The sequence below is a fragment of the Xiphophorus couchianus genome, chromosome 18, assembly GCF_001444195.1.
Source record: "Xiphophorus couchianus chromosome 18, X_couchianus-1.0, whole genome shotgun sequence".
NCBI lineage: Eukaryota > Metazoa > Chordata > Actinopteri > Cyprinodontiformes > Poeciliidae > Xiphophorus > Xiphophorus couchianus.
In genome coordinates this window covers 13,803,953-13,819,342 of record NC_040245.1, presented here as the reverse complement: position 1 = coordinate 13,819,342, position 15,390 = coordinate 13,803,953, and the positions used below count along the sequence as shown (strand labels likewise).

Genomic DNA, 15,390 nt, shown 5'->3' with positions numbered 1-15,390 from the left:
CAGCAAACAGAAGTGAACCATCAAAACATTCCGCCTGTAGTTTTACCCCCAAAGGGAGGCTGATATGAAATTAAATAAATAAAAAGTATTTGAAATATGTTTTTTTGAGCTTCCTTTTGTGTGCCTGGAGAGCTGTGCTCTAGTGCATGGCTTGTCATACTCCACAAAGGAAATCAATCTTCTTTTCAGTGCTCATCCTCTGAGCCCTGTATTGTGGAAGCCATCTGGAATCGGTTGGTAGCGCTTGCTGGCTCTCTGCTATGACTCCGGCACTCAGAGGAGGGCTCTGGGAGGCTATGCTAAGCAGTGCAGGACAGAACAAAGTCACTGAATAGAACAAATTGTGTGGGCAACAGGGTGCAGGGTGGTCAACCACAAAGTCAAGATGCATTTCCCTGCCTTCCCTTTAAAGTAGGCGCAAGGCTCAGTTCTTTTTCATAGAAAAGAAACTACATTAAAAAACTCAATTTAGAATGGAAACAGCTGAAAATTGTGTTTATATATTAAAAACATGCTAGGCTATGGAAATTATGTCCAAAACCAAAACTCTCAAAAGTCCTGTTAAAAAGTCAGGTCGTTGTGTCTTAAACAGATGATATGTAATTTGCTTTCTGTTATTTAATTTTATATTTATACAGGCTTTTTGAGATCTACAATGTGACTTTAATCATAGTGGAAATGCAAATAGCAACACTAAAGCATGATTGATTGAAAAAACACACACCAAAGGGAAATTGTACCAAAAAAACTAAAAACAACAGCAGATATTTATTACGTCAACTTTGTTGAAAAGCCTTTCAGTTCTGTTTCAGCTTTCAGTCTTCATGACTGAATCTGATTAACCTGAAATTACAAACTGTGTGATTCTCTCTAAATTAATAAAAAGATAAAATGCTAATCGGTCAGGAAAGCTGCCAAGAGCCTGACAAGTCCTAAAAAGCTCGATGGAATTCTGACAGCAATATACCTGATCTGAGGAGCAGGGTTAAAATACAGAACCATTTTCCCATGAAGAAGTCATTCAGGCTTAGCTAAAATTTCTTTGTCGACATTACAGAATGGCTTCACCCAATCTGCCATGTCCCACCACTTTTTACCATTTTGAGTAAAAGATCTCCCTGGCCTGAGAGAAAAAACTTTGGAACAGCCTCTTCTAAAGTTAAATTGAAGTTAAATTGAGCTGTAACTTTGCAAATGCAAGTTTTTTTGGATTGTGTTTGAGAAACATTAGACGGTTAGTTTCTTAGACTAGCCGCCTAAGATTATACCAGTGACACAGTAATGAAATTATGAACTGCTGTGAATACCAGAAACGTTTTTACCCAAAGCCTACAGGTAGCTGCCTGAAAGCTGAAGCTTTATTACTGTGAGCCTATACAAACAACAACAAAACCTAAAAGTCAGTTTCCATAGAAGAAAATTAAAGTTTTAAAAGGATTTAGTAGTCTAGATGTCTTTGAGTCACTTCTTAAAACACATTTTTAATCACTGGCTTTTAATACGGAGTGAGAGATTCATTTGTTGGGTCCACTTATTTTTCTCATGCTGTGTTTGTATTTAGCATTTTCTCTGTTGGGATTACTGTTATGTTGTGTTTTTTTCTTTACAGCACTTTGGCCAATGGCAGTTGTTCTTAAATGTGCTATATAAATAAGTTTGATTTGATTTGATTCAGTAAAAGCAAAAGACTTATCTGACAGATAGTCTGTGGGGTTGCCACAAGAGTGAGTATTTTCACAGTCTGATAGATCTGAAGAACCTTCGCAAAAGTGAAGTGGGGAAATAATGTCAAGATGGGTATCCTGGTAGACCCCCACTAAAGAAGGATGAAGGCTAAAATAGGTTCAAATGCCTCAGGGATGTTTTCTTTCACACTAATGCAAAGATTTTAGGCCAGTGAAACCTCAATTCATCTATGCCATCTTTCCTTCCAAATCACCCCTCATTCTGAATAGTGTGGATTTAAAAAAATAATAATTCAACTTTTAAACTGATACAAGACATTATATATACTTATCACTTTATAGTTCAACCATCTCAATGTGCCTTTTAAAGGAACATAAAATTGAGGCATCTACACCACTCGGGTGAATATATTAGGTTTTTTGGCATTTCTGAGATTTGCAGGAAAATAATATCACAGCTCCTATGCTCTGTGAATCCCATTTCCATGTGAAGATCCATGTGATGAAATTCATATTTGTGCGTGAGTCACTTTGAAAGCAGAGAACATTAGTTGTCAGACACGGAGTATGTAAATGTAATGTTTTTTGTGACACAATTGGGATTGTTTCTATCATAACTCTGGACCTGTCTGCAGTCATTAATCTTAGAAACAGGGATAGCTGGCAGCAGCACAAAAAAAAAAATCAACCTTAGTCCACACCACAAATTGAGACATTTTCTTATTTAATACCAAATAAAGCTCTAAACAATACACATATAACCAGATTACAGGACAATAAGCTTAGATGTAATTAATATTTTCTGACCTTATGAAGGTAAGAGAAACAAAGAAGCTTATAACAATAAACCACCTTTTTCTCTTATCTGTTTGATTAATGTGGTTTTCAAGCATTATTGGAAATTGTGCAGCATAAACACTCTCTTACTTTACAAACAAGCTTGATAGCAAAAGAAATACCTGCTCAAAAACCACATGCTGACCTCTTGCAACTAAAGATGAAACAATCTATGACAAAAAGATGAGAAGTGGTCAATTTTTCCTTTGTAGACTTTGAAGTCAAATATTATTTTTTTCCTATTCATTAAATTTCTTGAAACTAAAACCACCTGCAATTTTTGTTCTGTAAGGATTTAAACCAGCAGTGTGCACTTTATGCACTTTTTTTTCTAGTTTAGCTTTGATACATGAAAGGGAATAAATTCTAGCAGGACATGCAGAACATTGTTTCCTCTGTTAGGTTGTACATTCTAGTAGAAAAAGCTAAAATGAAAAATAATTTGTTAGCCATTACAGTCATGCAAAACTTAAGCACTAGTTAAGATATGACAGATAAATAAATACATTTTAACAATAATTTGCTTGATCAGACCTAATTAGTGTGTTGCATAAGCACAAATTATTCTCGGATCCACTTTAAATCAAAACCTGACAACAGTATCTTTGGTATGGATGGCAAAGATGGACAGCAATAGAACCAACTGTTAAAGTCATCCTCAGAATTCTAATCTCATCTCAAACTGCTGCATCAAATTATTTTTTTATTTAACTTTTCCAAGACAGAAATGTGTGGAGACCTTTTCAGTATAGCTTTGAGCTAAAGGCCTTCCTTTAATGTTTTAATTTAATGGGATTTATATGTTTTGATATGTAACTTCTTTCTCTCCTTTGGTGAGCTTCTTCATTATGTACTGCAGCTATAAATTCCTAAGCTACCCTCACTAATGATAAGCAGTGCATCATTTTATGAACTCTGCTTTGGTTAAAAGCAACACACATGGTTGCCAAATGTTAGTTTTAATCATATAGTTTTCATTTAATCACTGGTCCAGTAAATAGATTTTCATGAGGTCACAGAAATGAGGTTTTGGATGGGTCAAAACTGTCATTACATATGACACCATCAGTAAAGCCATCTTTGTGGACCCTTCACCACATCTGCTCACATTAGACCTCTTCATCTGTTGGATATGAGAAGACCATCAGAGCAGATGATTATGTTTTCAAAATGTCCCCCTGCTGCTCTGCGGACCCAAGAAAAGTCATCTTGGTTTAATTGAACCCATTGCTTTTTAATGTTAGGCAATAGAGATAAGAGGGGGGAAGCTCATACTTGGGCTCAGCGCAGGCATGCGAGCATCCGTCACCTATTGGCGCTGGATGTCTTCATGTCTGCCTTCGCTCCTGAGGAGGAAGTGAAGGTAGGAAGCACGCTCCTCCACCTACCATTAGCAAACAGCACCTCTGGCAATCAGTTTATTCAAAGCGGCCTGGTGCCGTACCTCAGCCCAATCAATGGCATTTATCTGCTCTTTGAAAAAAGCCAATAATGGGATGAGACAGCGCAGGGAGAGGAAGAAGGTACGGGTGGTCTTAGTCGCCTAAAGTGCCTTGCCTATTTATGTGCTTTGTTTAAACATAAATAGAATATAACCGATTTAAATGGATGACTAAGCCTTGAGAATAAATGTGAATCCAGTGTTTAGGTTCATGTGACCACAGTATAAAAGAATTGGGAACTGCAGTGATATCCAAAGTCTAAGAACAAGCTATGGTTGAGAATCAGACTGTGGCATAAAACATTCAGGAACTTTACATTGTAGATCAGAGTATTGTTTGATCAAGCAAGCGTCTGTAGGACGATATCAAAACGCTGGAAAGAGACGTAAAGTTACTGATAGTCTCATGATCTCACCATCTGTTTGTTTTAGTATATTTGTAAAACAGAGGAAGCAAATGCTTGTGTTTTTGAGGAATATCACTTCATAAAACCAACCTAAAGGCTAAGGCAACCACCCACCTAACACTGAAGGACCCCTTTTATTCAATATTTATATGCTTCCACTAGCTCAGGTTATAACAGGACATAATATTAGCTACCATAACTATGCAGATGACACACAGCTCTACATTACGATGTCACCAGGTGACTCAGAACCCATCCAATCACTGAACAGATGCTTAGAACAGATAAATGTGTGGATGTGCCAAAACCTTCTCCAGCTGAGCAGAAACAAAACTGAAGTTATTATTTTTGGACCTAAAGAGGAACGATCTAGAATCAATGCACAGCTTCAGTTATTACAACTAAAAAACCAGTGAACAATGTCATACACAGCCCCCCACCTTGCTTTTATTCTCCATGAAACCTGTGGGCATTCATCCTTAGAAATCAGGTTTTGCAAGTATTACTGTGTTATGACACACACCTCAGTGCTTACCTTGGAGTACATGGCCCCGTTAAGGACCTCTCCATTCCGGATCCAGATAATGTATGCCGCAGGTTTGGCATTGTCAGCGTGGCACGTCAAGTTTAGAGGATTGCCAGCCCTCAGGCTCACTACAGGTCCGCCACCGATGACTGGGTCGTCCGGGGGTACTATTGACACAAAAAAAAGGAGTTGTAAGCCCTGGAGGTGTTAATTAATACCTTGTTTACTACTGGGGCATACAACCAAATAACATTGCTTTTGTTATTAAACTAGGGTTCATTTAATTTGTTTCTTGTACCGCATACACTCACACCAATAATGAACAAACAAATTAACTCTTAATTTCTTAGTTTCCATGTACTTCATGATCTTCACAAGACACTACTAGGGCCTTTGTCACATGTACACGTATAATTAGCAGGATTTTTTTTCCATCTCAGGTTGGCCACGGAGGGTGTAAAACTGCAGTCAGAAAGTATATCTGCTAAAAGAAAAGCAACGTATGCAGTGGTTTCCAGCTTAGGAAGTCAAAGTCATAGCATGACTCTTCAAACAACAATCAACTCTCTCGACACTCGGTGCAGAGGCTCCGCACACATACAGTACATGTTACGGGTAAATCCATTACACTGATCAGATGCGTGCATGTACTTTCCTCTCCTGTGCAGCTCGCAGTGTTTACAAATGCAAACGGAGAAGGAGAGCATCACAACCGCACGTGTGCCTCCTATGGCACACATCAAAGCCCTGCTCTTGTTTCACCCATGAATTGATCTGTTTTCTTTTTTCCTTTCCTCTTTCGGTCTTTAATTTTTATAAGTGAAACTGCTGTGAATTATTGATTGACCTGAGTTCTCATTACAATGCAAATCTGGGGCAAGATGAAATCAAAGCCTTGCAAGCAGCTGCCATATTCCCCTGCAACAGCGTCATGATTGGAGAGGAGGTTGTTATGGGTGAGATATCTGCTGTCAAACAAATCTGAGACAGATGAAAAGAGAGAAAAAATTTAATTTGGGGTGTGTTCGTAAAATTAATGAAAAACAGCATAAAGTAATATTTTATGGCAAGATATATGTATGAACTTTCCCCTGTAAAAGAGCACATATACAGTATTCTACACCTGCTGCTTCTGAAATTAAAAACAAGTCTAAAAAAGTATTACTTCTCCCAATTTTACTTCAGTTTGAAGTAAATAATCAAACAAATTCCAAAGTTCTATCTCAAAGCCAGATAACTGGATTTACTTTAAAGCTCTTTAGTTATTAGATCTTTATTAAATCAGAACACAGACTTTGATATATTTGGCCAACTTTTTCTTAGTAAAAACCCATTATATTTACAAGGATTAGTAGCTAAATTAAAATGGCTAAAATTGGAAAATTGATTGTAGGTCCTGGCATTCACATGGACATGAGCTTTACATGTAAGTAACGTTTATTTACACTCACCGGCAGCAATAGCAAATAGCAAATTAGCCAATGACATGACAGTAACTCAATCCATGTAGGCCTGGTGAGGTTTATAATGGGCATCAGAATGGGGAAGAAATGGGATTTAGGTGACTTTGAATGTGGCATGGTTCTTGGTGCCAGATGGGCTGGTTGGAGTACTTCTGAAACTGCTGATCTACTGGGATTTTCAAACATAACCATCTCCTGGGTTCACAGAGAGTGATTCAAGAAGAAAAAAAAAAGGAAAAACTCCAATGAGCAGCAGATCTTTGGAGAAAATTAAATGGACAGAAGACCTATAAAATTGGTTAGGCTTAAAAGAGACATACAGCTGAATATCATTGGCGTACAAGTGAGAGGAAATTAAAAGTTTGCTGCACACCTTTAACAAAGTTGACTCAATGAAGAGCTGTTTAATAAAATCAGACTGCAAAGGGCTACAAATCTGTTGTAAAAATAAAAAACTGAACTGAGCTATATTTCCACTGTTTACTTACTACAAAGTTGTAATAATCTAACAACTGCATTTTGAATGAGACAGGACGTGTGACAGAAGTTTATCAAGTCGTTCAAACAGGGAATTGCAATCGTCTAAGCATGAAAACAAGGATGTGCTGACAATTTTCTCTCAATCAACAAAGGAGACTACATGCTACAGTTTAGACTTTTTTCTATAAATGAGGAAAAACAAACAAGAAATTGATTTTACATGTGAATCAAGCACTGCTAATCCACATACACTTGCTAAAACTATGGCCTTGAAGCAAGAGGGTGCTGGGTTCAAAACCTAGCAAGGAGTTTTTTTGCTCACAATTTGAATGTTGTTCCTACACATGTGTGCAACATGTCAAGAAAGTATGCCTTCCTCCAACAGTCCAAAAACATGCATCATGCAAAACATTCAGCATTAATTTTCCATAGGTGTGAATGCAACATGTGTGGGGGTGCCTGTTCTTTTTGTCTTTGTGTTGCCTTATGATGAAATAAAAATATGTTTAGGTAAGGTGCATTCCCTAGCTCACTGAGGAGTGGAAATGGGCATCATTTTACTTAGATTTTGTGCAAAAGCAAGCCACCACCTTGATGATTCATGGACGTATTTGTTGCACCCTTAAAAAAGAACTAAAAAAACTCAAAGGTCTTCGCTTTTTCGTGCAACTTTATTAAACAAAATCCACGGTTCAGCATACAGCGTGTGTAGTTTTCTCTCCTTTCGTATCTCCACAGGTCATGAACTTTTTACTCCCATCATGCATTGTGTCTTTCTTAAAGGGGTATTATCATAACAGAAATCTATGAAATAAAAAATAATAAAGTAGTTTAATTTAACATTATCACGTTCTTAACATATTTCCAGGGCTCTACATATTTCTAGTAGGGCTTCAATCAGTTCACAGTTAGTAAACAGAAAATGAAAGAAGACATTCTATCCAGTGGGAAAGGTTTAAAAGACATAGATGATTTTCATTGCAAATGAGTTGGGAGGACATTAAAATTATTGTAGCTGTACAAAGCAGTCTTGGAGGGGTTTTGTTTTTGAAATTCAGGTGGAAAAGAATAAAATTTGGTGTTAAGTAATTACTTCAGGCTCTTCACGCCTTACTTAAACCTTGCCTAAGTAAGGCGTCAGATCTGAAACTCATATGAACATGATGAATATCCTCAAAGGACCAGTTGTAGCAGAATGTATGGAGAAATAAACTATCCATTAACTAACATCTAACATCTTTTCACACTGATGTGATTTGGCTCTATACAATAACAAACTGATTTATTTTGAATGATAATATTTAAGTACACAACTCATCTTGAATTCCCATTTATGTGGCATTCTATAGTCTATTACAGGCCAGATTTGTCCCAGGGGCCTGGAGTTTGACACATGTATTAAAAAATAACAAAGAATTATCACATACAAGGAACACAAAGAGCATGATTTCATCCTGTAATTGGTGGGTTGCCAGTTAGATCTAAAACTATTTTATTGCTAAAAAGGATGGATGTTTTTAATTTGATTATCTGCACCACTCTAGTACTTTGCTAAACACAAGCACATCTTTGTTCTAGTGCTGCTGCTGATTAGTAGATGGGGGTGGCTTTTCAGTCTTTGGCTGTTATGACTAATGCATTTTCCTTACATAACATTATTGATTAAAACCATGTGAAATGTTTCCTTGCTCAAATAATCAGAAAACACACCCATCAACCCCGCACATTTACCATGAGTAATGGCTGATTCAGGCCTGCGTGGGAACACTGAAGTCTGTACTCTGACTAGACCAGACTACTTCGACTCCGGCCAGCTGGCCAAGCAAATCTGCTATTTCAAAGACATTTCAGAATCACTTGTTCCCTATATGTGCTCGAGTTTGAAATGCAGCGTTGGTTCTGGCATGGCTCCCTTTCATCTTCTCCTCATTAATATGTAGAGGGTGGGAGAGGTGGAGGAATCCCAGGTCAAAACAAGCAGGTCAGACAAGTGAGCATGCTGATTTTTGCAAGGAGGAAAGCATCTCTGTGAGAATGTGGCCACCTTCTGTTCTTTCATCGTCAATTGGAAAGAGGGTCATGAGGAGGATCCTATTAGTTTATTCTCATGCTAACAATCCAGTGCCTGCTTGATATGCAAATGAGACAAGGAGCATGAGAACAGCATTATGAACCAGAAATGCAGACAAAATAAAAGTGAGACTCACTCCATGACAGCTGATTGCAAAGATCCAGAGATATCGGCTTGCTGTCAGCATTTTCCAGCAGACATGACTGAAACATTAATTAAATGTCAAGCATATAAGGCAGCCATAAAGGCTTTCATATGGAGAGGAGAAGATTAGATAGGAGAGCCTGACAGTATGTGACTGATAGGACTCTCCTTTGAATGGCGCACATTCAGGAGGGGTGATTTTCCTGCTATTGCTCAAAGTGCTCAAAGCTCCAAGGAAAGGTGAGATCACAAGTTTTTTATCCTTTCTTTCCAAGGAGAAAAAAAAAGATCTCCCAGGCATGTTAACACATATCGGTGTCTGTATAAAGGTGCTAGCTTCTGAAAGCAACACCACTAATGAACTTGGTTATGTCTTCATTACATAGTTAAGTCTATATGCCTCCTTTAGTCTCAGTTAAAATGTGTCTTACCTTTTCTTTTCTGGAGCAGCGATGTGAAGCACACAAGAACGTCGTAAAATTTCTGCTTCACTACTTCTCCACAGGTGTAGTGGAGTTTCATGAAAGTCAAAGGCAGAAATATCTGTGCTGTGGAACACATTCAGGTCATGTCACTGTGGAAGTGGTGGTATCTTTGCCAGCAAAACACTTTGAGGGGAGGTACTTGACTTGGCTGCCTTAATATCTTACTCTCTTTCACTGTATTTCAGGTTCTATGGGAATAGTAACAGTGGTGTCAAAATTCAATGCCTTGTCAAGGTGTTTATACCTCTTAAACACCTTAGAGCCACTCCTTGCTATATAACAGCTGCAAGTATTTTGCGGTACTGCAAGCTTTGTACATCTAGAGACTGTATAGTTTTGCGCATTGTTTTTTGCAAAGATGCTGGAGCTCAGTCAAACCAGATGAGAAACATCAGTGAACATTATTTGAGAATTGCTGCAGACTATCAGTTGGATTTAAATCTGGTGTCTCACTGGCCTGTTCTAACAGATAAACATACTTTGGTCGTGTTCAAAGTTGGTCCTTGTATGTTTTAGATGTTGCTTTGGTTCAGCACACCTAGATCAAATGGGCATCTCGGGAACCTAAAGTGATGTCAAGAAGAGATAATTCAGTCATTTAAATCAGTTGTGTTGGAACAAGGATGCAGTCAACACATACAGGACACTAACCCTGGAGGATTGAAGATGGACACCTCTGATCTAAATCATTCAATTGTAACTCTGGCTGTGTGCCTAAGGTTGATGTCCTGTTGGAAGGCAAACCTCAACTTCAGTCTGAATCAATAGGTTTTCTTCAAGAATTACCTTCGATCTCCATTCATCTTTCCCTTAAGTCTGATCAGTAGTTTTGTCCCTACTGAAGAAATGCATCAACTGCAGCTCAATGCCAGCACCACCATTTTGCATTGTGGGACTTGTGTGTTCAGTGATACGTCCACTATTAGGTTATTGCATACATAGTGTTATACATGTAGGGCAAACATTTCTTTCAAATGAATGCTCTGTCTCATACAAAGGTTGTGTCAAACTGCTTTGTTCTTGCCATAGTTTTAAAAAAGAACATACTTGTGCTGCACAGTTTATAGTTGTTCTGTTAACAGATTTGCCCACCTGGACTATGGCTATCTGCAGCTCTTTCAGTTATCCTCGGCCTATTACTTCTTGGGCCTATTACTCCTCCCTCTTAATTTAGCTTGACTAAAGTGTTGATCTTTGATGTGTGTTTCTTGTTCTGGACAATCTGTTTTAAAAACCATGTGTAATAATTCTTCCACTTAACAATTACATGCTACTCTGTGTCGCTCTAATATAAACTCTCAAAACAGTCCATTGTTATTTACACTGAACCTTATGGTGGGGACATTAAAAAATAGTGAAAGTTCAATGAGTTTGAATTTCAGAGTATTTCCAGATTCTTCATGGTACCAATTTGTCATGATTTGAGTTTTTCTCTGTGTTTATTTAGAATTTTCTGTGTCTCTGAGTCCCAGTGTTGTCCTGTTTTCCCCTTGATTGTTTCCCAGGTGTGTCTCATTCCCAGGTATGTCTCGTTCCTTGATTACCCTCAGTGTATTAAACCCCACCTGTGTTCTTTGTTCCTCGTCGGGTCCTTGTCTAGCTATCGTCTCATTTAGCGTCTTGTCCCCTTCGTCTGTGTGCCCAGTTCGTTGTTTATAGTCCTGCGTGTAACCGGTTGCTACCGGCGTCGAGCCCTGGTTTCCGCTCGGCCGTGCTGTACGGTGTTTCTGGACTTTATTTGGACTGTGTTATTCTGGACATCCTTCATTAAAATAATTTATTTATCACATCCTGGGTCTACAGCGTTCTGCCTCACCACCTCCACACCACTTTGTGACGCAATTATGTAGGTCTTTTTACTCTGATAGCTAAATCCACTCTTGGAAATGCCTTTTCCATTAGGTCAGTTACAAAGAAATACTTGCCACCACTTGTCAAAGTCAGAAGGGGTGTGTGAAATAGGGGAATTCTGGTTTTGTTCAGATACCAAGTAAATACAGGGCTAGTTTTGTCGGTATCGGCATACAGGACAAAGATTTTAGGTAAATACAAGTGCTTTTTTATTAAATATCTACAAAAGAAAACACAGTAGCAGTATAGAAATAACAAAATTCCCTAATTACCTACTACACACAATTGTTTATTAGGATAACTGAGTCTGTAATCTTCTTATAACCTAAGTAGGAAGACTATTTTTCCTTCCATAGTTAATATTTAGTCATAGTCATATTTCAAGTTGGAGGTATGCGCAGTATCTTTACATAAGTGCATATTTTTGAGTTCAGTAAGATAGTAAGATATTTTTATCAGCTGCCTGATTAGGTAATAATAAAACTGTGCATATGGGGGAATTAAACTGATTTTATTTGAAAGAAAGTAGATGTTCTGAGTGCAAACATTACAAAGATATGAACTCCTGCTCTCAAATTGAAAATATAAGCTCTTGATATTTGATATTTATTTTAATTTTTGCATATGTGCTAGCATGAGAAAATTTTAGTAACTGCTTGGACACATAGAAGAGAAACTATAAACAAATCTAATACAATTTAGTATTAGATCCTAGTACAAATAGTAATGATATGTAGACCAATACAACCAAGGCCTAATTTTTTCTGTGTTTATACCAAAGCATGGAATGATACTCCACAACATATACAGTCTATTTCCACACTGATACTTTTTAAGAAGACACATGGGCTCCAACTGGGGGTCATCTTCTTCTGCATTCACTGTTAGGTGCCTACTGTGCACTGCTGTTTAGTGTATATCAATGTAATGTTGGATATTTGTGTATTTTTGTGTTTTGCAATACAAGAACCTGGTGTAAAACGGCAATTATGGTAAGCCAGACACAGATATTTGTAGATATTTTAATAAATATCTACAAAATATTCTTAAAAAATAATAAAACACATAAATTATTAGAAATACACTTGTGATCAACTAAAGAATAGGCAAACTGGGAAACTTTTGTGTTTTTAGTTTCCTTAGAAGATGAAGGGATTAGTAAGGCAGGAAAATGGGGAAGATTTGATCAATAAGTCAGCATGCAATAAACATGCAAATGACTGAAAAAAGAAAATAATGATTTAAAAAAAAAATATTTCTCTTCATCTGAGATCTTTCACAGATCCCTGCCAGGTCTGACTGTTAGACAGAGGCCAAGCCTTGAACTTGAATCAGCCATCATCATTACTGGGCTGTTTGCAAACTTGGCAGTCCCTAATGGTTCTAAATTAGCTCTTTACTGCAGCCATTCGATGGACTTGGCATAAGTAGTGTGGTCAGTGGTACAGATTGATCGCTCCTCTTTAATTACAGGGCTGACTCACTGCTAACCCTGCTTCACTGACTTCTCTTTTTTTTCTTTTTCGGAAGTATAATAATGAAAACCCTTTCAATACTTTCACAATTTTTATTCTCCATGAACCCTGTGGGCATTCATCCTTAGAAATCAGGTTTTGCAAGTATTACTGTGATTACAGGTTTTATACAAATCAAAGATTACAGACTGCAGAGCTGCCACAAAGGATGTGCCTGTCGGTAATAATCAAAGATGTAAGGTCTGTGTCTTAGCTAAAGAAAAACAGCTCCCAGATACAGTGAGTTCATTACTTTAATCATTTGAAAGATCTTAATAGGGTCACATATTTTGAGTTGTCTTTAGATTCAGTGGCTTCTCTGGATCACAGATGTCATGGTGAGTTACACGCTTCAAATAGTCATTTTTTTCTGTCTCTCTCTGAAGAGAAAAATCCAAATTAGTCTGTCACAAGCAGACTATTACATCACCCCATCCTAGTCTTTTTGTTACATTCCTCTACTTTATCTTCAAAGCTGAAAAAAATGCCTTACTCATTCTTTGTCTTAAAAATTTCTATTATTTTTTATTCTTGACATATTTAACTATAAACTATGAATTGGGCTTCTCACATAAAAAAGAGAAAGTGATGTCAGATGGACTGAGCTTTGTCATCATTTACTTTTAGTGCAAAATCAAAGAGCCCCATAAATGAAACTAAAGCATATTAATGTGTAATTAACTCAGAGAAGCAAGGTGGTAAGTCCGTCGCCTCAAAGAGGGGCATGGATAAACCCTTGGGGACCATAAAACCACCTTTTGATTTGTGAAACATAAAATGTCCATACCACAAAAACATAAAACCGGCGTGTATGCGAGGAAGCAGATTACCTCCAATACGGGTGGATGATAAATCTGCTTTGATATTGGCGCTGCTGATGGCAAACCTGCTGGCATCTTCAGGACTGAACTAGTGCTGGAAGAGCTCCACCGAATCAGATGGTTGGAATACTGAGACTATCCCCTGCTTCACAAGAGTGAGAGCGCGGGAGGAGGAAAAACAATTTGGAAGCAAATGAATGAGAGCAGGCTTCTCAAAAGGAAGCTGGAAGGAGAAGGCATTGTATGACAGTTGTAATGCGCTGCTTCGGCAATGAGTTTCCTGACTTGGATATTTTTGAAGAACGCTCGAACAGACTGCCTGTCGTCCCATCGCAACAGCTTGCAAAGTTTCTGATAGATAGATCAAAAAAAAGAAGAAAAAGGAAGATGAGAAAAGGAATGCCCAGCACACGTGGAGACGTGAGACATGTTTGGCTCACTGGCCCAGATCACCATCCCTCTTTGGGAGCTGTCATTGTGCATCTGTTTGACAACTACTGTATTCTCAGCTACATGCGTGCAAATGAATACACACACACCCCTGCACACGCCACACATGCAAGCACATAGAGACAAATAGAATGAGTAAATTAATGAATATAAAGCAAAGACCAAAATTGGATAGTTCATTTGCCCTTATAAAAGAGTTGCAGATGATAATAAGCAGTATGGCAGAAAGTTGTGAGCATGGCGTGAGTATTTAGTAAAGGTGTGAACTTAAAGTTACTTAAGACGTACACTGTTTATCTGCCATTTATAAAGTATTTTCAGCCCAGAGGTTTGTAGAGCATAAACCACACATTGCAGGAAGAGAGTACCTACAAAGTACTCTGAATCATTTAGAGTATTTAGACAACCCAGTGATTTCACTAGACTCACTGCATGCTTTGTTGGCAGTAAGCCCAAAAGCAATTGTTGGGTTCAATTGTTTTTAGCACAGATAGGGGTTTAAGCGACTTTTTATTATTAACCTTTATTTCACCAAGAAACTCCCATTGAGATTAAAAATCTATTTTGCAAGACAATCCTGGCAAAGACTTTGAATGTGGCATAGTTATTGTTGGCAGATCGACTGGTCTGAAAATGTCTATGAAAAAACAAAAAAAAACAAACTGTTAATCCATTGAGATTTACAGAGACTGGGTCCAAAAAAGAAAAAAATAGCTAGCTGCAGTTGGTTAGCTTAACACACCTTGTTGATCTCAGAGCTCAGAGTAGAATGGGCAGACTGGTTCTCGATGATATAAAAACAACAGTAGTATAAATACCAATTTGCTACAACTAAAGAATACCATCTCTGAATATACACCTTTTTAAACCTTCTTGTAAAACTAAAACTAGATTTTCAAAAAGTTCAGCAAAATTGAACAATAACAGAGACTAATTTGATAGTTTCAGGTGATGGGGTGAGAATTTGGCAAAAACACGAACATTAAACTCATACTGTTGTGTATCAATGTTTTATGTTGTTGTTGGTATAAGGGAAGAGGGCAGTGGGCATTTACTTGACACACTTTGGATCCCTTACAATCAACTGAGCACCCTTTAAATATCATTGGACCATATTCAGTTCATGTGGTCAGCATGAATATTCAGTTCATGCTGACCACATCTCTTTATGACCACAGAGATACTATCAAACGTTGGTTCCTGCTAATGGGATAA

At 37.8% G+C, this 15,390-nt stretch overlaps 1 protein-coding gene across 8 annotated transcripts in view; it reads right to left on the bottom strand.

Moving 5' to 3' along the window:
* Positions 1–15,390, bottom strand: part of kirrel3b (kirre like nephrin family adhesion molecule 3b) — a 220,662-nt gene that overhangs the window by 47,076 nt on the left and 158,196 nt on the right. For 6 of the 8 annotated variants that reach the window (XM_027999136.1, XM_027999135.1, XM_027999137.1 and 3 more), the window contains one exon: positions 4,894–5,063. In XM_027999136.1, coding sequence (XP_027854937.1) covers positions 4,894–5,063 — 170 coding nt within the window. The remainder of the gene's footprint in view (positions 1–4,893; positions 5,064–15,390) is intronic. The other 2 variants (XM_027999138.1, XM_027999144.1) reach the window with 1 other exon arrangement.